Consider the following 24753-nt stretch of genomic DNA (forward strand, 5'->3'; position numbering starts at 1 on the left):
GCCATCCATACATGACCTAATGCTGTGGCATGAATAATGTACTGGACCACCTCAACTACTGCCTATAAATACAGCTGTGAGATACAATACTAAACTGATATTGCATAGCTTTCTGGCTCAAGGTGTTGCCTGGATGTGTCCAGCAACACAGCTGGTGAGGACAATAGCTACACAGCAGCACTGGCACATTCAGCTACATTCAGCAACATGCAGCTCCAAAAATAACCACCACAGTATGAGCACTGCAGTGGAACCCCTTTAAACTGGACACACACAATACCAAGTAAAGATTCAGCTTTTAAGCTGCATTAGATTTAAAAGAGGTTTGGTTCTGTAGCAGTAATTAAAAAGTTGCTGTTAAATACATTCAAGTTTCAGGAAATTCCGGTTTACTGAGGGTACACTTTTGAGAGGTTTCACTGTATTTACACATAGTAGAATCTGCTGATGAATGAAGACTGCAGTCATTACAAACAGTCCCACCCATCTCTGCTTATAACACATATGTAGTGTTCTTCATTTCATTCAGTCATACCTGTATGTTTACATTCAAATAGGGTTCAAGTATTTTGTCCTGGACACACATAGTGATCTTAAAGGGCAAAATGTGGTCAGGACCTGGGGGTGGGGTTTCAAATATGAACCTAGCAGACACTTTTGTCTACATTTTCCCTTGACACCTAAAGAATAGCTTCATATTACACTGTGGATTTAGACTGTGGCTGTTTGGACTACATCTGTACAGGACAGGTGTTAATTATTTATGAAAACATGATTGTAGTAGTGTTACTCATCTCCCATTCACTCTGGGTCAGAGCCAGTATCGAGATAGAGCCAGTATTGAGATAGTGCCAGTATCGAGATAGATCCAGCAGCTACAACTACCAGCTCAAAAGTCAGTATCTAAATTAACTAAGATGCCCTTAACAAAGGCTTTGAAAATGTTTAAAAAGCTTATTTTGTTTAAAGATACCACTAGAGCAGTTTATTAATCATCAGCTACTGATGTCAAATTCTAAATAGTCTTAGAGGAAGTTTGCTATATTTCCCCATCAGCATCACATCGGTAGAGCCAAACAAATTATTACTAGTAAGTAAACTATATCAATTAAAACACTGTGTATTTAATGTAAACTTACCTGCAACAATTGGTTTTGCGGCCACATTGTAGACATATTCTTGTGAAACATTTGGTTTTAATATTTTGTCAAATGCAAACACTTTACCCTGAAAGCGAAACAAAGGTGAGTTGTTTTATATATATATATATATATATATATATATATATATATATACATGGATATATTTAACACTAAAAAGTATGTATATTTTACAATATTTTCCATGGCTTTAGATTGCACCATAGCTGAGACAGTAAAGGGTGTGCTCAAAATATGTATGCTCAAATTCAGTGTCAACAAATGTTCAAACTAGCTTTGGCTAGTAGCCCTATGTATTATGGTACTATAGTTGATAATTTCCACTAACCTAGAGCAAAAAAAATCACTAACTCGGACCGAGGGCTAGTGGATGGGTCGAACCCTGCCACATTAAGTACAAATATGCGAACCTTAAAACATTTCACCTCAAAATCAATGGAATGTTAAGCTGTAATTAAATTAAAATAATTTGAAATGCATTTTTGATTTTTTTTAAAGCAATAATGTTAATAATAGCTGAGAAAAGAGTTGTATATTTTCAGAAATTCATTTCAAGTTATTCTAATGTAAATACAGCTTAACATTCCATTGATTTTTAGGTGAAATGTTCAGAGGTTAGCATGTTTGTGCTTAATTTCCACTTGTCTATTTTGCGCACACCATCTATTGCCTCAGCTTTGGTGCAATCTAAAGCCCTATACATGTACACGAAATCCACTGTAATCATAAAATGTTTTACATTTCATTTACAGATGCAGGCTTAAATCATAAAATATTAGCAATTTGACAAATTTCCTACGAAAATCTGTTGCCAAATTAAAGTTCTTTAGCCAAATAGCAAACATGGTGGTACATCTATATTTGACTATTTTTTAATTAGCTTTTAGCCAAATTAGTACTGAAATATATTTGCCAAGTTCCAACTTTAATTTACATTTAGCACTATGGTGAGTGACAGCTGAAACCCTTCAGTTTGTTTGTATTTCAATTTGATGAGTGGCAGTAAAGTAAAGTAAAAGTGACAGGCAACATACCGATATGTAGAGATTTATACAAGAACAAGATACATTGTAATTATATGCAGCGGAGGTAAAACAAATTGGTTAATGATCGTAATAGCTGTAGGTGGAAAACATTCAATAAAGTTGCCACAATTTAACTTTAAATGTTTTGTTCTGACGGTCTCAAAATCTGTGCTCATTCTGGCACTGGCCAAATTCGCCAGTTACAAATTTTAAAAACCATTGGCAAATTTTATTTTATTTTGGCGAAATAATTGCATGTAGAATAATAGATATTTTGTTAGTAAATAACTGTGGTTTTAGCAACTTTTGAAGTTTAATAGACAATTTGGTAAAATGTTCTGCTCACCCAGAGCTAGCCCTGAATGTGTACACTTAAACAAATATATGATGCATGTGTATATATGTGTACTAATAATAGTAATATATACATAATATACATGTACAGTGATAACATGCTACTGGTAAATTTAACGTTTTTAATTTGACTGCTATAATAACATTTTAAGTCTGTTTCATCAAAACCTGTTGCACAGCACACAAGAAGATCAACATTTATAGCACGATTAATCTCAATAACTGTCACAGCCTTGAAAAAACTACTTTTATATCTCATTTAATAATGAGTGTTCGGTCATGCATCATCATTGTGTATTTTAGACCGATCCCATCAAACCTCCATACACATATCCAAATAAAATACCTGAATACATTGCCCACATTAGCAGGAGCAATGTAACCTAAATAACTGTATTATGATGGACTCTGAGATAGGTGTGTGTTTATGTGTGGACCAGCAGAATGCTACACAAAAGACCATAGAAATTTACATGTATATTGAATAACACATTCCTGCCTATTATACATGAGTGACTTGTCAATACAATGACTCAATCATCTACATCAGCACTTCTGTCAGGGGGCTGCACCCTGACAAAATCACATCATTCGGTTTACTTACATCTAAATGTACCTCTATGTTGGAGATTTATACCCACATATATATATATCTTGATATATGCATAGTGATGATAAAAAAAATACTCCATCAACCTACCCCCAATCAGGGTTTCTGCCAGAGGGTAAAACAGGTATGGCGCCATACCCCAAATAATTAGCAGATTGTTTATTTTAAGTTAACCTTTTGACAAAATTAGTTATTTATTATTACTGTACAATTTTCTTAACCCTATCCCTAAACTTAACCCTTTTTTTTTCTGGGAGAGGCCCCCTATACCCCCTGTTGACTGTGATTGCATTCAATTCTATAGTGCCATACCCAAAAAGTTTTTTCTAGCAGAAACACTGTCAACAAAAACAAATAACATTGACACAAAAACTAGGAGTGCTCAAACCATACTCCATAAAATTTGCATGTCAAAGAAATGTACATATAATATTATGTAATACATGTATACATATATAAATTGTATGTACATGTATGGCTGAATAGATTATGTAAATAATGTTCATGGGAGTGATTTTGGACTTAGGATGGGTTTATCCACACAAAGAAAAGTTACAAAACAAGGAATAAATAATACTACAGAAAGATTTAAGGATGTTTTTTTTAAATCAGTAAATGATAATTAATGAAAAAGCATTATGTCTAAATTACATGTACGGTACATGTATGTATAGTTATTTTATTTTTGTTTTGATATTGAACATGTACATGTGTTACTGTTACTGTTACACTAATTAGTTATACATATAGTTATTGATATAAATGTAAAAAGATTAAATGTAGGTACACGTACATATCAATAATTTGTTTTCTTATAAAGTTAAAACCAACAGCATTATTTAACCATCAGCATCAGACCTTGCAATGCAAGATTGTGTAAATTTCTAATGTACTTACATTGAATTTATATTCACCAAATATGCTGGTCATGATTAATTAATAAGTTATGCTGCAATTCAAAATAATCAGTTAACTTGCAGTTTTAAATTAAAAGTTTGTTTAAGGATAAATGAAACTGACACATATCGATCAAAATGTGTTATAGTCGGTTCCAATAAAGGTCACACTTGCCTGTTTACTGACCTCTTTATTTTAATTTCAAGAGTAAACACCACTTTATAGATCAATGGGAGCACAAACAGGTAAATGCTAAATTAGGTAGAGTATCATTAAATAGATATTTACAAAATATTTACTTGTCAGTTTAAAGCTGCAGTCCCTGGAATATTTTTATTATTTAAGCATTTAGAATAGATGATCCAGTTCTGTTTGGTACATAAAAGGTCCACCACATCGCTATAGTTTCGCAGTGCTCACTTATCTACAATATCTAGGTCAACTACAAACGCAATGGCCAGCTTTGTTTTTCTTCATTTAGCGGGATGCCAGTAGAACCGGGATTTTATGTGATTTGCGCAGGCGCCGAGCCTCTCACATGATTTTGAACAAATTTAACTGTCTTGATTGAGGGGTTGTCTTATATCGCCAAAACATATTTATATCCATAGAGGTATGGTACAATATTGCCAGGGGTTGGTGGGGGATTTGTCTTGAAATTTTGACAGTGGTCAGCAGTTGGCATACATGTTACATGTAAGAGATATTAATAAATACGTAACGCTCTAGGGGTAAAGGAAGAGGGTGTTGTGTTCGATTTACATAACATTTCAGTGGTGTAGGAAGGTGCCAAAAAGTGGGGGGCACACTTTTATATTTACACACTTTTACAGTATTATAAAACAAATATAAAGCAAACTATCTGAAAAAACTCCACATTCCCCCTTGCCCCCCCCCCCCCCCCCCCCCCACACCCCAGTGTATTTATCAAGATTATATGTTATTTCTATTCATTACTTAGACCTAAAAGGTGGGGTTTTTTTTAATGTGCGGTCGGTCTAGGATCAATCCCCATCAGCGGGCTCGTTCCAGCCAGTGCGCCATGACTGGTATATAAAAGGCCATGGTATGTGATATCCTGTCTGTGGGATGGTACATATAAACGAACCCTTGCTAAAATAAAATGTAGTGGGTTTCTAAGGCACGTGTGCACAGATTTCAGCAGGTTGGGGGTTATAGACTGTGTTGAGTGAAGTTTATATTGGGCCATGCTCCTACAGAAAATATATTTCAATTTTTTTTTACCTTGGGCATGTAAGGGTTTCGACCCCCAATACCCTACCCCACACCCCCCCTGCACATGCACCCGTTTCCTCTTAAATCAATATACTCTAACACTGATATCATTAAACAAACAAACTAACTTTGCCCTTTCCAAACAAAATAATATTTTTTTGAATTTGTTGATTTTAACACATGTAAAATTAAGATGTGAAAACGTTCATTGTCTACTTTAGTATATTTTATTAAAAAATATATACATGATCAATATGTTATTAGTATACAAACTAAACTCTGAAAGTTCTACTGACACTTTATAAAATATTAATTCTGAAATAGGAAGGTACAATTGTTGATAATGTGTTGTCAAGATCAAACCGGTTTTAACGAAAGTACCATATCCTCAACTGAACATTCTTCGTACAGCGCAAGATTTCTCATTTCATTCTTGAGACGACCCCTACAATTTCAAATCCGCAAATGCACATGTTAACTGAAACTGACAACAGGCTGTCGTTTGTGCTTTGCCGAGCAATGGCAGCACAGGCGACGAATCGAGTGTATACTTTTGATGATCGCCATTCATACCCAACACACACGAGTTTTTTAAAAGTGCATTTGAGCTTGTATTTCATATTTATGCATGATGTCATAATATGGTAACCAGAGACTGTAACTTTAATATGAAAGAAATAATTGACGAAAATAATTTTTATTCTATTTACGACACTACTTTAGCTCCCCTTAACATGTGGATTTTTAAAGAATATTTTCTTGTTCAAACCAGTGCACCACAACTGGAAAAAGGCTGTGGTATGTGTTTTTCTGTCTGTGGGAAAGTGCATATAAAAGATCCCTTGCTGCATTAGAAAACATATAGCAGCTTTCCTCTGATGACGAGTCAGAATTACCAAATGTTTGACATCCAATAGCCGATGATTAATGAATCAATGTGCTCTAGTGGTGCCGAAAAACAAAACAAACTTTCTTTTAAAATATAGTAAGACTACTAAGTACTACAAAATATTAAATATCAATGTTCAGTATTATATGGGCAGATCTTCTAGAATTTGTTTTAAAATCCACTAACCATGGGATCAGTGATTTTTTAAATTTACTAGCCACAATTAAAAATTAACTAGCCCTACTTTACATTAATTAATATAATTTTACTAAATAATAGTTATAATCAGATGTCACCTATAGAGGGAGATAAAGAAAAAAAACACACTAACATTGGTGGTTCGGGTGGGGTCAGGATATTCATATTTACAAAATTGTCTTAACTGCAACGTTTGACTTCTTTTGTTTTTCACTAGTCGTCAGGTATGGCAATAGTTATTTACTAGCCAACAATGAATATCACTAGCCATAGGAGTGGGGCTACCATAATCTAGAAACCCTGCTATAATGGGAAATAAGATAATATCTTATTATTCATAAATACCCATTAGATACAGGGTCGAAGCTAGCTGGGGGGCAAGGGGGTACTTGCCCCCCCCCCCCCCCCCCCCCCCCTCGAAAAAAATCCGAAAAGCATTATAGAAATTCTCTTAACTGTTTAAGGAGTTTTAGACTATTAACTACTCAGTTGCCCCCCCCCCCCCCCCCCCCCGCCCCCCCAAACAAAAAAAATCCTAGCTACGGCCCTGAGATGTTACATTTATTCTGTGGATAAAAAACAGTTTGTAAGTTGTTCATTATGCACCACTACCAGCGTTTCTGCCAGAAAGAAATATTTGGGTATGACGCTATGGAATTGGATGCAATCACAGTCAACGGGCGGTTGGGGGGGGGGGGGGGAGAGAGAGCTTCCCAAAGAAAGAAAATGGGTTACGTTTAACTTTAGGGTTAAGAAAATTATACTGTAATGATAACAGTAATAAAAAAAAATTAAAGGTTAACTTAAAAAAGTAAAATTGCAAACTAATTTTGGTATGGCGCCATACCTGTTTTAAACCCCCGACTACAAATGATGTTGTATAGTGCTTTAGCCCTAACTAGAACTGGGCGGTATATTGTATATACAGGGGTAGAATTAAAAAAAATTCAGGGCAAGGCCATTTGGGCTTTGGGTTTGAGGAAATTTTTGGGGCACCAAGGCCAGTGGGCAGGGCACCAAGGGCAACATTTCTTTCAAGGGTAGGGCACCTAGGCCACTTTCTGTAAAGTTTTCACTGATGCGAGTGAGTGATGAGGTTCCCTGCGCAGAACAGTCTTTATAGAGCGACTGCGCAGTTACTTCTCGGCGACCACATGGTTCTCGGATCTGTGGCTTGTAAACAATAACAATATGGCTGCGCCCATCGAAATTGCGTGTCTGAGAGTCGGCAATAATTTCTTTGGATTTCTGTTCTTATGGACGAATACACGGCAAGTGACAAATGCTGCAAAGTTCAATTTAGTTGGTACCAGACACGATAAGAGCACTAGGGCATACAAGGAAGGCAACCACGGCTACTTATGGCTGTGGACACAGTCCAATTTATCGGGGCACCGCGTCCAGTAACAAGGGCACCTACGGCAATAGCCGTAGTGCCGTGGGCCAAAATCGATCCCTGTATATACCATTCAGTATCAATACTGATTTACTATACCTAGCAAGTCTCAAAATACTAAAATGTTTTTATTAATAATTGAAACATTCCTGCTAAAATACAAGTACACTTGTATGTATCCAATGACATTGCAGTAACCCAAACAAGCTGATAATAAGAGCGTGTGGACATCATATTTCCAACAAATTTACAGTTAGTGTGTTTTGTTTAACGACACCACTAGAGCACACTGATTTATTAATCATCAGTTGATAATTTTGACTTGTAGTCATCAGATGCAACCCGCTACATTTTTCCATTAGTAGGGTAATTCCGTGGTGTCGGACGTACATTTCAGACACTTCAGCAAAGCATTACATAAATGTACAAAAAGTTCCACAACTTTTACTGTTATACATTGTAAGAACCAACTAGGGCACCATTGTTATATATAAACTTTATTCCATCCTTATGTCACTTTAGGTGTACAGAGGAAAATATGCATGGTGTCAGACGTATGCACACACACTGCAATATTTCACCCACACATGGTTGTCCAATTCTCTGTGATGTGTGAAGGCATATTAGAAATATTGTGTCCTATTCCTATAGGGTAGATGTTTATCTGTATATCAGATCATACAGACATAAAAACTTTGTGTTTTAATCACACACTAAAACAATAAAGTTAAACATGCTTGGTGTCGGACATACATTCTTTTGGTGTCAGACATATCTGTATGAAATACAACTATACAAGTTTTGAAAAACTGTCATTATAGTTAATAAACAAGATGATATAAAAAAAACAAGAACACAGTTAGAGCTAGGATTTATCGTTTTTGTTTAAAAAAAAAAAAAAAAAAAAATTACCAGGTGTTCAGGGGTGGGGGTGAACCCCACTCTTGGCCATGTTAATTTTCCACAAAGGCACCAACAGAAACTCCTTTGTGGAATAAATTTAACAGAAAATTTGACATGTCAAAGTTTCAGATACAAAGTGGTGATTACGAAATATAAACATTATTATAATGATTATGTTGGTATTCTCGAACGAAACTTAACCCTAAACTAAAACCAGGAGGCGGCTATGTGATTGAAATTTAGATGAAAACAACAGGAGGGTTTCATCTCCTTTATGCATGTATAGCTGGGTATACCGAAAATATTGCTTAATATGGTATAGGTATCAATAACGTACCAATACAAATCAACCCAAAAATACTGATACCGAATGTGAAATTTCAATATATACCACCCAGCTCTAGCCCTAACCTAATGCTAACAAATATTTGTTTAATTCACTGGGGTGGGGGAAGGGAGAATAAGTTTGTCCCAAGCCTGTGGGAACCGTGACCCCACTTGAGGATGAAACTGTGCAGGTTGTTTGGTCCATATGGTAGTCAAAACGGTTCTAGTGCAAAACAGCCCTGAAAATAATTTGTCAAAACGGCCCTAAAAAGTTAAAACAGCTAAAATGTAAACGTCAAAATGGCCCTTAAACAAGTCAAAACGGCCCTTAAGAAGTTTAGACTGCTCTAAATATATAATATAAATATATTTATTTCAAGGAATGTTATTTATTATTAATGAAATACTTTATATTCCAAGTTTGGTTGAATAAACAAAAGTTAGATTAAAATGATTTAATCATCATGTGCGTTTAGTTATCAGATAGGTCCCAAATTCAGGTTTTTACTTTCAAAAATTAATATTGGGCTACATATCATTCCTAAGAAATTACTGAATGACTTTGGTATAATAATAAATAATAATGACTTTTTTCTTAGGCCGTTATGAATATTTCCTTTGTCCGTTTTGACTTACATGTTCAGGACCATTTTATCTTGGGGCCATTTTGACTGCATACCAATTGGTCCTACTTTATATTTAAATTTAAAGCTAAAAATTTGGCTTGTCCTCTCCCCAATAGACTGTGCCATTGTGACTAGAGATTGTGCCCCACCCCCACCCCTCCAGATATCATTCCCAGTGTCTTGCCGATATTCCATCTAGTGACTACAGATTCTTTTATTTCTTGGCAAAATATTTCTGATATACATTTATGTACAAAGTATGTTTTTTAACAAATACAATATAGAACAATGATTAACATTAACAATAATGTTCATATCTTGGTTTTAACAGTAACTTCATGTACCAAAACCCCCATGAATAAATATAGTTAGTCACAGCTCAATATAATATATTATGAAAATAAACCGCTGGTTAGCCAATGCGGGCACATTTCCCTTAAAAATCAATATCACCAGACTCAGAGACTGCAGCATTCATGTTGACATGTAATGTTTAGCACCGTTACAAATGACATTAAAAAATTTAGCAGGTAAAGTAGAGGTAACAATAAAGAGAAAAATTGAATGACAGCAATTTAATTTATGCATATATTTACTGAATAAAAAATAAACTAAACAAATGTTTTAAATGTGAATTTACTTACTCCAATCGAGACTGAATCGTCTGTTGGAAATTTTAGGACAAACTTGCTGCCGGCTTTCTCTTCTGTGGGATTCAACGGCCTGACCCTGCATACCACCTTAATATTGCACTCGTTGGCCATTATCACAGTTCGGGAAATGCGTTATGTAACCAAAACACTGGCTCAATCTGATGACATAATCCTCAAAGAAGAGGTCAAAAAAGAATCAGATTCAACAAATTACGTCGACATGACTGAGAAAAAAGCAAATTTTTCATTTGTGAAATCGTCTACGGTGTATTTCCAGTTCAACAAAATAGGTATTAGAAAATAAATGCTTGTTATACGAGATTCCAAAGAAAAAGTTAGTCGGCGAAAAACGTAATTTAATCACCAGTCCCCTTCACCACAATACACATCCATCGTCCGCCGCCATTTTCTTTCTTTGGAATGCTGGGTAATGATGTCACATCATCAAATGACCTGCTTTGACCTAAAGATAGTTACACCTGCCTGTCAATCAAAACAAAATAAGGTGGAGTGGGACGACATTAGTACCTGCGGAGGTGTGGGAGGGGCCCATGGGTCGATGAACAGTATTACCGATTAATAACCATATTACCTACAATAAAGTGGGTAAATAAGAAAAGTAAAATCATGCTAAGTGATATTTAGGTCACAATTAATCCTACCTAATTTCTTTTCTTGAACAGAATGAATTTATGGCATATGTTATTTATATATCGACGATTCAGAAAATGGACATAGTTTACAACAATTAGTTAACATGTACATGTACATGTGCATGTACATGTATATTTTCTGGGCCGCATCTAGTCAAAAATACCCTAGAGTGTAGATAATAATAATAATAGACTTAAATAGTTATTATTAGCCTATTATAATAATGATAACAACGTTGTGTGTGAATAGAGCTGTGCAATTCAAATCAACTTTTATTGACCAAATGTTATATATTAATGTCATTTTAAGACTTGAAGATACCTCTCTCAGCCCCCCCCCCCTCCAAAAAAAAAATCAAAAAAAAAAATCAAAAAAGAAATCCGGTCATGTAGCTAGATAACCTATGACACAGTAATCACATGTAAACCATTTGCATAGTTAGACATACATATGGGCGTAGAAAGGTGCCAAAATGTATGTGGGGAGGGGCAAAAACACACATACGTAATTAAATATATATATACAACCACTGCTGCTACAAAGTGGGGGAACATGCCCCGTTTGCCTACGATGACTATAGCTTGGAATCAGATGACAAAGCTCAATCCATTGATGAAAGTAACTTAACCAATGAAGAACCTTGAAGATGATGTGACAACATTCAATATATATATATTCAATATATTTTAGTTAGAACATTCCATATTACTACTACATGTACTAGTATTATTATTTATAGCACAACTTGTAGACTACATTGATTATTAAAAAAATCATAAAACATTATGTAAATGTTTTGCCAAATGTTATGGTAATGTTTTCGATAATGTTTGTGTGGTGCGAAGATGTAGGGTATTAATAAAACGTTTCTAAAGTATTTATTAATAATGTTTTTAAAATGTCTTTAAAATATTACGTAAATGCTTTGGCACATGTTGTACTAATGTTTTTCAGAATGCTTTTATTACTGGAAATTTATGATTTAAAAAATGTTTTAATAATATGTTTTGATAACAAATCATAAAATGTTTCAAAAATGTTTGTTAACGTTACCCGGTATTTACAATGATCATGGACTGGGATCACTTGCTGGACACTTCTGCAAGCGTGATTTAGCTCTGTCGACTCGGTAGAGCGCTCGCCTGAGGTGCTTGCGTCATGAGATCGAACCTCCTCACTAGACCCCTTCTCTGAATTTGTTTCTGTCCCAAACAATGCACCACAACTAATATATCAAAGACCGTAGCATGTGATGTCCTGTCTATGGGAAAGTGCATATAAAACTCCCCTTGCTGTACAGCTGGTTTCCTCTAAGATTACGAGTAAAAAATACCACATGCCTAACATCCAATAACTGAAGATTAATAAATCAATGGGCTCTAGTAATATCGTTAAACAAAACAAATCAACTGTTTGGTGTGCATGTAATTACAGGTATAATTAATTACAAATTAATAAATATATTTGGTCACCATGCGATTTATAATTTTATTACCCGGCAGACTCTGCAGGTTCCGTGTACCCCGGGCTCGAGTGATACCGAGAAAGCTCAGTTGACAGCGTGTGTGAAAAAAACCTGGTCAAAATATCCTATACCAAAAGAGTTATAATCATAATGTCATAAACAAACCAAAAAAAAAAAAATAATAATAATAATAATAAAATAAATAAATAAATAAAAAAAAAAAAAAAAAAAAGTATTTGTGTTATATGTTTGTGTAGTCATTAGAAGATTTTTTTTTTAGTCATTTGTAAAAAAGGGTATATATAAAAATGCACTTTGTGTTTATCGCTGAAATAATAATAACATGGATCCAATTCTTGTTGGTGCTCCATTTTGAAAGGAGTAAAGTTCACACACGAAAGAAAGAACGAAAAAAAATAAAACATTCCAAAATGTCTGGGGAACAGTTGTGGGAAGACAGAGATGTCAGATTTGACATTAGTCCAATGTACTTACCGTATTTTAATTACTGTTATTTTTACAAATACATGACTTTTTAATTTTTTAATTATTGATTATCTAAAGAATGTATAATATGTCCTATCACAGGTTTTTATTATTTATTGCAGTAGGCCTAATGATACTGGGTTGTCATGACAATAATTCACTTAAAGGTACTTGTTCCAGGTGTGCAGAATATCATAGAAAGACTCCTCACCCACAATAAGATTGGACTAATTGATGTTACTTGAACACAAGTTCTATATAATAATACTTCTATTTTCTCTTAGATGGTCATTTGAATGTATTTATAATTTTAATTCTTGGAACTGGAAGTCCTATTTAAAGTCCAAACAACATATATAGAGGATACTCCCCGAGTGTCTTGTGATATCATAATTTATCAACGACATCACAAGACACCAGGGTGGGGGTATTCTTTTTATCATCCATTGTCATTCTTTTCTTTTGCGACAGTTGTAAACAATGTCGCAGGAGATATTGCAAGTTATAGTGCTAACGATATCTCCCACAAAAGCCTTTAAAGGGACATATCCTAATTTCAACCTGTGAAAACTAACACTAAGTTTAATTAATCTACAAACCTGTAACACATTTTGATAAAGTTTACAACTCTAAAAATAGACTTAAACTTGACTCCATAACTGTTACTTCTCAGACGCACATGCATTTTTAAAAATATGAGAAAAGCATTTGTGATATTAAAAACACCAGGATGACCCAAAACACTTCGGATGTACGGAAATTGATAATCTAAACAATAAAATCTAAGTGAAGTATCATATAAGTTACCAAAAATGGTTATAATAGTCAACAATATGCGTTAGTGTTTAAAACTAGGGTATGTCCCTTTAATGGATGATAAAGAGATTATAATGGACAAGGGCAAAATGCAGAGCATGTCGACCATACTGCCTTTAAAGGCATCGAAATGGTCAGTTTGACGTGTCTGGTAATGCATGTACAGGTTACCACAAAATACAGACCTGATAACCTATAGGTTACGACACATTTATATTTTCATTAATTTACTACATGTATAACTAGTGAGGCACTGACTTTCCGTTTCAGATTTTTCCCTTATCCGTTTCATAATGTTACAAATTCCGTTTTTTTCCGTTTCAGTATTAAACAGATTCTGTTTTTGTTTCACACACACACACACACACACACACACACACACAGTGACACACACACCGCAATTAATTGCTGGTATAAAATAAATATGCAATGAGGCAAAACATGTCAGTAGTTTGTATTTATTTTTGGTTTAAATTTAAACACGAATACGCCACGACACAGACTTCGGACATTTTCGGTTTTCTTTACGATATGATCGGGAAAATAATTACAAACGATCACACTAGTGTCACTATAAACCACTTCCCTTGTATAATTTATTTTGAACAAAGCCTGGCATACAATATGCAATTACTGCATTCCTTTGTGAGATCGGAAATATGGCAATGCCGCAAATGTTAAAAATTAATAAGCAAACATAACATAATATATCTTTCACTTGAGTAAATATCAGACAATTTTAGCTTACAATGTTCGGTTTTTCCCGTTAAATCGCCGGGAATAAGCGAAGAAAACATGACTGGTAAAACGTCTAGATACTCTACATTAAACATTTGGCGTAACATACAAAGGTACTAGTGTCGTAGCGTAGCACAGGCAGATGTCGGTGTCCATAGTTTTTAGTTCGAAAAATAAATTTTAATTAATCAAATGCGCTAATTAAAGTTGAATAATGTTTTTGAAAAAAATCGGGAATTCCGTTTCAGATAGGTATTTCCGCGATTCCGCGATCGCGGGAAAATCAGTGCCTCTAAACTAGTATAAGATACCTTCAAAGACACACTAATACTTTGCTGTTCATTCATACTCCTGTACTGATGCTGGCTGTATGTGTATCTAATTGATACTTAGACTAAGTAAGTTAGTTAATCAAAATTTAGGTGATCAAGGTCTCTGCCAGATGGTAAAACGGGTATGGCACCATACCCAAATTGTTTTGCAGATATTATTTTTTAAAATTAACTTTTTCACAAAATTAATTTCTCTTATCATTACTGTATGATTTTGTTAACCCTAACCCTAAATTTAACTCATTTTCTTTCTGGGGGAGGACCCCCATACCCCCTGTTGACTGTGGTTGCATTCAATTCCATAGAGCCATACCCAAAATATTCTTTCTGGCAGAAACACTGGTGATGTAGTTTTATTTTAATAAGGTTTTGTGTAGAATGAATTACCGTTCTTGACTTTCTTAATTAGGGTTGACTAATTCGGTCTGTTTTACTATTGGAATAGTATTGTGATAGTATCGCAATAGTGATAGTACTATTGCAATAGTATTTTGAATTTTTAAATCACTTGATAACAGTAATATGAATAGATATTTCCCCAAACTATTTATATGTACCTCAGTCTTCCAATATGTATGTATGTATATGTTTGTGTGCGTATGCCTGCGTATGTATGTATGTTTGCGTTTTTATGCATGTCTTGTTTGTACTAAGTTATTTGTAATAATGTCACTAGGTAGTGAAATCATGTTTAATACATTTATAATATAAAGACCACACATTGTTGTTATGCTTTAACTATGCATACTATTAAAACTATCGATAGTTGAGTAAACAATTGCAATAGTTATCAATAGTTTAATTAACTATCGATACATTGCTATCGAGGCACTGCCTATCGCAACATATTGATAGTTTGATGTATTGCTACACCACTATATTGTTGATTAATATGCAGTAAACTCCTTTTAACCCGAATGACCATTCTTGACTTATTTCGATCCCTGCTTTATATATTATTAAATTCTGAAGCTTTGCTTTGAAATCAAAAGGAACGTGTAAAAATTTTAAATTGTAATATTTTTTGTTTCAGCCAAATGCGGATGAGGCCAGGTGAGAAAGTGATTGATCGCCTGGATGCTGTAGAGGACACCAAAGGAAACAATGGAGATCGAGGTGAAAGACGGGTCATTAATTTAAATAAATGTGTTCACTATAGTCCATTGGCGACGAAAGGGAATCGATGAATTGGCATATAACTATATACTGTATAATACTAAAACTCTGTTGAGTGCTTGCCTGAGGTTCTTGTGTCTCAGGATCGAACCACCTCGGTAGATCCATTCAGCTGATTGGGCTTTTTCTCGTTCCAACCAGTGCACCACAACTGGTCAAAGGCCATGGTATGTGTTTTTCTGTCTGTGGGAAAGAGCACATATGAAAGATCCCTTGCTACTAATAGAAAAATGTAGCGGGTTTCCTCTCTAAGACTATATGTAAAAATTACCAAATGCTTGACATCCAATAGCCGATGATTAATTAATCAATATGCTCAAGTGGTGTTGTTGAACAAAACAAACATTAACTTTCATCCCTAAATCAAAAAGAGAGATAACCTATGCAATTTTATGGAAATTTGTAAAGAAACTCTCTTTTATTTACACAGATTTTTTTCAAAAAATGTTTTATGAGTTAGTATGGGTTTAAAACGTTATATGTTTACATATGGATTTTAATGCTATTCGTTACAGAGTTACTTACCAATTTACCGGTTCCCTTACGATGCAACAGATTATATATACAAACATGCATTTTAATTAATTGTAACAATAATCCATCTATTTTGTGGAGTGACTGATGTTTTTACATACGTGCTAATTTTGTAATTAAGTTAATAGTTTGTTGAATAATGTATTTAGAGACTGATAGATACAAACATTCTATTCACATTATATGTATGTTCAGAAACTGTTAGAAGTTTAAATGTGGTTGAGAATAGACAAAAACAATTGTCTTTAATCTTTTGAATGTTTACATTAAATTACCTTTTTATCTTGTGTTCTCAAGTTTCATGACTAAATATGGACTGCTTCTAATAGTATTATACATGTACTTAATTGTTTTTTAAATGTTTTTGCTCATTACAGGTAGACTAATAGTGACAAATCTTCGAATCATCTGGCATTCCCTTTCCCTGTTAAGAGTGAATTTGTGTAAGTAATAGTAACTAGTATTAAAAAATTCATCCTGTAATTGTATGTCTTTTGCCATAATGCAGCTTCATTCTTTTAAAACTTTCTTATGACTTTCTAAGGCTATGTTTAATGTTTAATATTCTGTCTAAAAAGTCAAACAATTAGACAAAATGTTAAGATGTGCCTAAAGTACCACAATGCACTTTAACCGATTTATGCATTTGCCCCAAGACTAATAATAACTTATAAACCCCACCCCAAAACCACATTTCCATTATTTTAACAAAGTGTAATTTTTGTTTTATGCACAACTCTTGTGTTGATCCATACGTTACTACTAAACTTTTATTTATTTGTTGACAAAGACAAATTCATTTACACATTAAACAAATAGTTATTTTTCTTCGTGCTTAAACCATGTATGTGTAATTGTGTAATCACCAGATCATTTTATTTTCAGCAATTGGATTGAACTGTGTTATCAATATCTCAACAAAAACTGCCCAATCGGTATGAATATAAAATCTTTAAGTTTTGTTTTTTGACTGTTATTTGAACAAAGTTTTTTTTTCTTCACAATTCATCAATCCCAGAATGGTATTACATTCATAATCTGAAAAATCATTTTGTTTTCCTTGTTATTAAAAAAAAAAAAGAAAAAAAAGTATTATTAATTACAGTAGAATCTCGTTGTGTTGAACTCGGAAGGGTCAAATACACTGCAACACTTGAACCAAAATTAAAGTTCCGAGTTATACTTACACGATGTTGACCCAATGGTTGGGTCGAACTACCCGATGGGTTGAACACTTTCTTGAGCACCGATGGGGTTCGAGTGATTTGTTCTTATTAAGTGATTATAAATACATTTTTGTATAATAATAATGTGTATGTTAATGTCGGTAAGAATGACCAGTATAGGTTCATGTTGGAGTTTTAAGATTAGATTTAATAAGTTTCCTTTTTTCCAGAAACTGAAAGGAAATTCTGAAGCTCTGTATGTTCTGACAAAATGTTCAGCAACCAGATTTGAATTTATCTTCACTAACCTGGTAAGAAGCACATGACTCCATTTTGTTTTATTATTTAGAAATGCAGGCAGGACACATAATTGAGATGTATGGTTTAAGTTGGACCTAAAATCTTAGTACTGGTTTGGTAAATTTGGTCGATAAATATCATTAGTAATTTGACAGATTTGGTCAATAAATCTTCACCAAAATTTACATTTCAGTTAGCCAAATGAAATAAAATATATCAAAATTATGTCTCTTTCAAGAAATGTATATCATTGTTATAAAGTGTTTCATTGTATAATTTCAACACTACAATTATAGTGGTTTATATTTCATTCCCCCCTCTTTATTAGATTTCAGGCACACCTCGGCTGTTTACCTCCATAATATCGGTTCACAGGTCAGTTTATTTGTTATTATTGTATTTACGATTAATATTAATATGTTAGTATTTGTTTGGACTTAAAAGATCAAAGAGCAAATAGTATGAAAACAAGTGGAAGAATTATGACAATTACATTGACATTACCCAATACATAATATACACTGATCGCATTTCCGTGTCAAGAGTGTAATAATCAGATTGCTTGGGGATTATTTGGGTTGTGTGTGTGTGTGGATGTTGTAGGTCTCGCACAGGAACAGATTTTAATTTTGCCAATTTTCGGATATGTAGAGTATTTTCTTGAAAATTATTAAATGTTGTAATTTGTAATGTTGTAAACTTTGTAAATGTTTTTTAATTAGCAATTGGCTAATTTGGAAATGGACATGGTGAGCCCTGATGTTGTAATGACTAATTATTATACACGTACTTGTATCACCAGATGTCAGATGCTGTAATTTGACATTGAAACAAGTGAATCTGTTTTCAGAGCGTACGAAACGTCTAAACTATACCGAGACCTGAAGCTGCGTGGTGCTTTGGTTCATAACAAGAATCTGCGACTTCTCCCCCTGGAGGAGATCTACGACAAGGTGAATGGAGTCTGGAATCTCTCCAGTGACCAGGTAAACACTGCACATCATATCATAACCATTCAGGTTTTTGTCCGGTTTTAAATAACTGTATTGTCATCATGTTACTATTAGGAAATTTATGACCGCGTGAATGGAATTTGGAATCTCTCCAATGAACAGGAAAAATGTGGAAATGGTTGTTAGGCTCAAAACACACTGGATCTGGGTCTGGGTCTGGCGAGTATGGTACCAATCTGAAATAAAACACACTGAATCGATTGTGACAAAAACACATCGTGTCTGTGCTGGCACAAACTACAGATCAGACAACAGATGACATAGAACATGGGCTATATTTTTACACTGCCACACTGGCAATTGCACAATGTATGAACCTTACTCTTTTATTTTTCTATAAACAACATAAAAGATATATATTATTCATGTTCTTAAATAAATTTATCTAACGATATGAACACATTAATATATATTGATAACACGTAACAGTTTCAGACCTAGACGTCAAAATACACCAGACATGGTGTCTCTACCACACTTGCCACACCCAGTTTTGAGCCTTACTGTGTTCAGTGTAAACAGCAAACTTTGTGTAGTTAATATAAACTGATTTCTTACTCTCCTACTGAAGAACACATGATGATATCATATATGAGAGATTGATTTTAAAATATCTGTTTTGCTGCTCCATGGTGATTACCCAGGCACCACAGCCACACTGACCAATGAAAAGAACACTTATGGAAATAATTGCTCTGTGACAAATGTTTATTGTGTAAACACGAAGCCCAGTAAATAAGTCGATAATAAAATGTCTTTGAAAACTGTTTTTTGTAGGACTTGTATGAAATAGAATATTATACTACACTTGTGTCTGTTAGATACCATTTAAGTTATGATTCATTGTTTAAAACATAATATCCAACTCACTTTTCCTCGTTAGATATGTTTTAAAACAAATCATAAGATAAATGGTGTGTACAACATAGTTTTCTTCTTGTGAAATATCAAGTTTAGTCTTGTCTTAGTGTAAGTAGGCTAGTTGTAAGGTGGAATGGTGAATTTATATATGTATAAGCTTTCAGTTTTACAAAATGTTAAGCATTATTGAGGATATTGAATTTTATCAACAGGCAGTGAATTCAGGTTCAAATGGAATATAAGTGGGAACGTTGTTTTGAGTTAAATTTATAAGCAATAAATTTAGTTTTTGTATAGATTTTGTCAGTCAGTGTCAATCAATGTGATATAAAAATATGTTTTCTGTCTGACTGATAACAAGACACACACTCTTATTGCAGGGTAACCTGGGAACGTTCTATATCACCAATGTGCGCCTTGTTTGGCATGCTAACATCAATGAATCATTCAATGTCAGCATCCCATATTTACAGATGGTAAGCATGTAATAAAGTCTTGTGTGCTGTAAGTTGAAACCTTTAGCATTATACATTTACTTTGAATTGGATCAAATTATGTAATGCTATTACCAGTCAGATCTTCTTTTTTTTGTTGAAAAGTTCATGGAAAGTTAAAAAGTTTATTTGGTTTAACTACACCAGTAGAACACATTGATTTATAATCATCTGCTAAAAAGCTGATTGGATGTCAAAGGAAAGTTTATGGATTTAAACTATAATGCATGTATATTTGTGGTACCAGTAATGAAATATTAATAATTAATTAATATTAATGCATTTTTTTTAACACTGGATTTATTTTTCTGTCTTTTTCTTCTTCTAGAAAACGATTAAGATCCGAGATTCAAAGTTTGGACTGGCGTTTGTTGTGGAAACATCAACTCTTGTGAGATATTTTTACATTGTGTAACACCTACACTATCTGGTCACTGTTCGTCCACCCTACTGGCATGAACACAACTGAATGTTGTAGAAAATATGGACATGTATTAAAAAACATTGGATATTTGTCTAACTTCAGACACATGTTTTTGTTTGGGAGGGGAAGTTCTATGTTTTTTCTTTTTAATTAATTTTCCAAGGCAGCATTTCTTGAATCCGCTCTTCCTCCCCACCCCCCCCCCCCCCCCCCCCCCCCCCAAAAAAAAAGAAGCTTGTCAGTCTAGACCACTCTTGCATAAAATCCTGCACACGCACCTGGATTTAATTAATCTAATTAACATTTTAAAAATATTTTAATTCATTTTTATTCGGTAATTTACAATATATTCAATTGTATTATCAGGTTATTTATCAGAATAAAATTATCAACCTTTAGAAACTTTCTTTCTTTAATATTTTGTTAGAAATGTTTTTCTTGCAGAGTGGAGGATATGTCCTGGGATTCCGAATAGATCCTCCGGAAAAGTTGAAAGAGATTGCCAAAGAAATCCAGAATCTTAATCGTATTTACAGTTCCTGTCCAATATTTGGGGTCGAGTTTGAGATGGAGGACAAAGTAAGTGTTAATGGTTATCTTTAGAAAGCCTATAGATCTGTTGGACAGTCGTACAACACATAAATGTTTACAGTTATTTTTAACCTGACTTAAATTGTTGAACAGTCATATAATATTTAAATATTTACAGTTAAATCTGATTACCAAACTTTATCTTTAAGTTGACTGTTAAACAGTCATACAATATTTATTTGTTTAGTTATCTTTGGATTGACTGTTGTTAAATATTTTTTATGAAGTATATGCACTCAGCAAAGATTAAAGGGACATTCCTGAGTTTGCTGCACATTTTAAGATGACATTATCGACTAACAGAGACTTTTTAACGATTGTAATTACATATCAAATACACTTTTCTGCATAAAATATCAGTAGCTGTGTATTAAATGTGTTTCTGATCGTTCCAATATTTGTACTAGGTTAAATTTCATTTTATTTCCTAAAATATATTTTTCGTACGTATGAAATTATTTGAATACAAAATCCAGTTGGGATTCTTGCAAATATTAAAATGACCAGAAACACATTGAACATACAGACACTGATATTCTAAACAAGAAAATATATTTAATATGTAAATTTAATCGTAGAAATATTGTATTAGTTAACATCTTACAATGCAGTAAACTCAGGAATGTCCCTTTAAAGTGTTGTATTAATTCAACTTTGTTTAGCAATATATATGTTTTACAAGTAGCCACTGAAATTCACACATTTATTGATGTGATCATTTTACTTGTTTGGCTATAAATAACCAGTTGTTGTTTATCGAGTAATCTTGTTTCTGATTTTTGTTTCTTTTTTAATTTTACAGCCTCAGTCAATAGAGGAGTTGACTGTGGAGCGGGTGACGGACGATATCGAGATAGAAAACGACGGACAGACGGACGCTTTTGCTGTAAGTTTGTGTGATTCATATTTAGTTTTATCAATATAGATCACATCACCATGTTTTCTTAGTTCTTCTGGCATAATGTTTTAAAGGATGTGTAGCCTATTGTGTGGCAGCAGCGGGTTTTCTCTGTCATTATCTGTCTGGTCCTTAACCATATGTTTGATGCCATATAACCACAAGTAAAATGTGTTGAGTGTGTCGTTAACTCAAACATTTCTTTGGTCTTTCCTTTCTTAAAGGATATGGTATATGCTTTTTATAGGAAAGTACAAATACTACTGTAGACCGATTAATATTGACATATGATGCATATTCGCAACAGGTAAAATTTGCAAACAACCATCGATATCAGCAATAAGCATCAGCAATGAAATAATGAGCGCGTATAAATTTTGTGACTTGAGGTTTAGTGCAAATGGCACAAAATTAATATGCACATGTGGTGTTTTTTTCCGGGTTACAGTATATTGTTGAAAACTGATGAGTAATGTGTTGTGTTTTGAAAAAACATTCGATTGTTTCTGGATATTGGACGGCTTTTTTCCATAACTGCATTCTGAAAGCTTCATACTTTGATGGGCTTTAAAAAAATGTCTTCAGATCATCATATTGATGAACATTTTTTATCTTAACAGAGCTGTAGTAATATGTTTTACACACCTGTTGATGTTAGCAAATAACAATAGGATGTTTGCCTGATTTCATCAAACATTTCACACTTGATTAGTTATTTTTTATTCAGTAACCTTCAATATATTCAACTGTATAAATACCACCCCATCCCAGCTGGCATTTTCTGACACCAGATTTAGACCTTGGGGGGCCTGGGGCACATCAGGTTCAGGGGCTCCTCAACATAGAAATTAAATTACATAACAAATAAAAAATATGAACTAATTTTATAATTATTACACTTTTTTTATAAAGGAAGTCCTTAGTCTGGGGGTCCCTCTGGCAGTGGGGCCCGGGACCTTTGCCCCCTTATAAATCTGGCACTGATTCTCTCTGAATTTGAAGTAAAACAAGTTCCAATGTACTTTGTTGTTGTTTTCCAGGCATATTTTGCTGATGGTAATAAAGAAAGAGACCGAGATCCAGTGTATTCAGAAGAACTTGGTTTGGCCATAGAGAAACTCAAAGACGGTTTTACTCTTTCTGGACTGTGGGAAGTGCTGTCCTCATGATAAACAATCAATTATTCATACACTTGATCTGGGACCATTAGATTCACAAGAACAGTAGTAGTTGTACCACAGATTTAGTTTGTTAAGACTGTTGGACGTTCTTTTTTTATTTTTATGTCAGATGAACTAAGAAAAAGAAAAACATGATTAGAATTATCCTGCTTTTGTTTTTGGTTTTTGTTACTGGCATTTGTAAAGACTATCAGAAAATTCTGACTGCCAAGTTAAAAAATATAATGCAAGTCCAATAGGTGACCATTTAAACTTGATTGTGGAAATAAAGTATTCATCAACCATCAGCATTGTGGTGATAATTATGTGCACATTACACGTTTCTAAATTGTTATTCAGTTCATTATTTTCAGTTTATATTTTAGAGTTTTTGGTTTTAACAAAATTGTTTATAATGATAGGAATACAAAAAATATTAAACAAAAGTGTTTTCATTTCATTTGATGGAACATATTTCTCTCAATTCCATGACAGCTAAGATGATTCTGGTTTTGTATATATGCATAGTGTTTCTGGTTGATGTGCTTTCTTGTTTTATTAGTATGGTATGATATGTATTCCAGCTGGTTTTGTGTGCCAAAACGGATTTCATTGGCCAACTTTATCCATTAAGGACTATGTACCTTTAACCGATGGGATTTATTGAGTTTGTTTCCAGCACATAGTATTTTTAAATTAGTGGAATTGTTTGAACCAAGTCTAAATTATGAATCACAAATTCTTCTAAAATGAAGTTCATTATTTATTCCAAATGGCTACCAATACTTCTGATAAATAATTAAGAATAATTTCTACCATGTATCTCTCCCATTAATATAAAAAAGTAATGCTATTTCCACAATAAAACAGCTCTCAGTTGTCGGTGAGTAAAGATATTTTAGCAAAAAAAAGATTTGAGAATGGTGGCCATTTTACAGTCCAAGATGGTGTCTGAAAATGCAGATTAAAAAAATTGTACCTAAAATTTTGCTTTCAGCAAAGTGAGACAACTAAATCCGTTTTGGCACAAGATATCATACTGTACTATATTGTTGAGGCAGTTTTTATTATTATTGTAAGTTACATGTTGTTTTAGAGTAACATATTGTGGCATCAGCTGTATAATTTGAACAGTAAATTGAAAAGGAAATATATTTGTGGAATATTGATAAGAAGTCTAAATCATTAAATTTATATATTGACACAACTAACAAAATGTAGCATTTGTATACAGATTCGTCAACTGTGATTTTATGTACTTTGTTCAGTGTAATATATATGATTCCGTCCATTAAAACAATTTGCAAGTGTCAATGTTCTAGTAGTTTTTTCTTTCTAGCATGAGATGTTGAGATATGTGATGTGTTGTAG

At 33.6% G+C, this 24753-nt stretch overlaps 2 protein-coding genes across 3 annotated transcripts in view; one reads left to right on the plus strand and one right to left on the minus strand.

Annotated features, from left to right (window-relative positions):
* The window catches only part of LOC121380948 (kinesin heavy chain-like), a 31447-nt gene extending 20764 nt beyond the window's left edge, over positions 1-10683 (minus strand). For both annotated transcript variants that reach the window (XM_041509991.1, XM_041509993.1), the window contains exons 1-2: positions 10266-10683; positions 1140-1227 (exon numbers count right to left, since the gene is read on the minus strand). In XM_041509991.1, coding sequence (XP_041365925.1) covers positions 1140-1227; positions 10266-10385 — 208 coding nt within the window. In that variant the 5' untranslated portion in view covers positions 10386-10683. The remainder of the gene's footprint in view (positions 1-1139; positions 1228-10265) is intronic.
* Positions 10684-12627: 1944 nt separating this feature from the next.
* On the plus strand, positions 12628-24696 carry LOC121380639 (Bardet-Biedl syndrome 5 protein-like). Its single transcript, XM_041509550.1, has 12 exons — positions 12628-12880; positions 15799-15881; positions 16853-16918; positions 17361-17410; positions 17872-17952; positions 18270-18316; positions 18792-18927; positions 20196-20291; positions 20638-20700; positions 21178-21312; positions 22127-22210; positions 23263-24696. The coding sequence occupies exons 1-12, from the start codon at positions 12702-12704 to the stop codon at positions 23389-23391; spliced, it is 1149 nt and encodes a 382-aa protein (XP_041365484.1). The 5' UTR covers positions 12628-12701; the 3' UTR covers positions 23392-24696.
* Positions 24697-24753: the final 57 nt, after the last annotated feature.

Source organism: Gigantopelta aegis, chromosome 9, assembly GCF_016097555.1.
Source record: "Gigantopelta aegis isolate Gae_Host chromosome 9, Gae_host_genome, whole genome shotgun sequence".
In the NCBI taxonomy this organism is placed as follows: domain Eukaryota; kingdom Metazoa; phylum Mollusca; class Gastropoda; order Neomphalida; family Peltospiridae; genus Gigantopelta; species Gigantopelta aegis.

Bases quoted from the DNA above. Each gene is read 5' to 3' on its own strand.
- LOC121380639 (XM_041509550.1), top strand. From the start codon at position 12,702: ATGCACTTTGTGTTTATCGCTGAAATAATAATAACATGGATCCAATTC. The intron at 15,882-16,852 runs GTGAAAGACGGG...TGCTCATTACAG, and splicing joins AGGAAACAATGGAGATCGAG to GTAGACTAATAGTGACAAAT. The intron at 18,928-20,195 runs GTAAACACTGCA...CTCTTATTGCAG, and splicing joins GGAATCTCTCCAGTGACCAG to GGTAACCTGGGAACGTTCTA.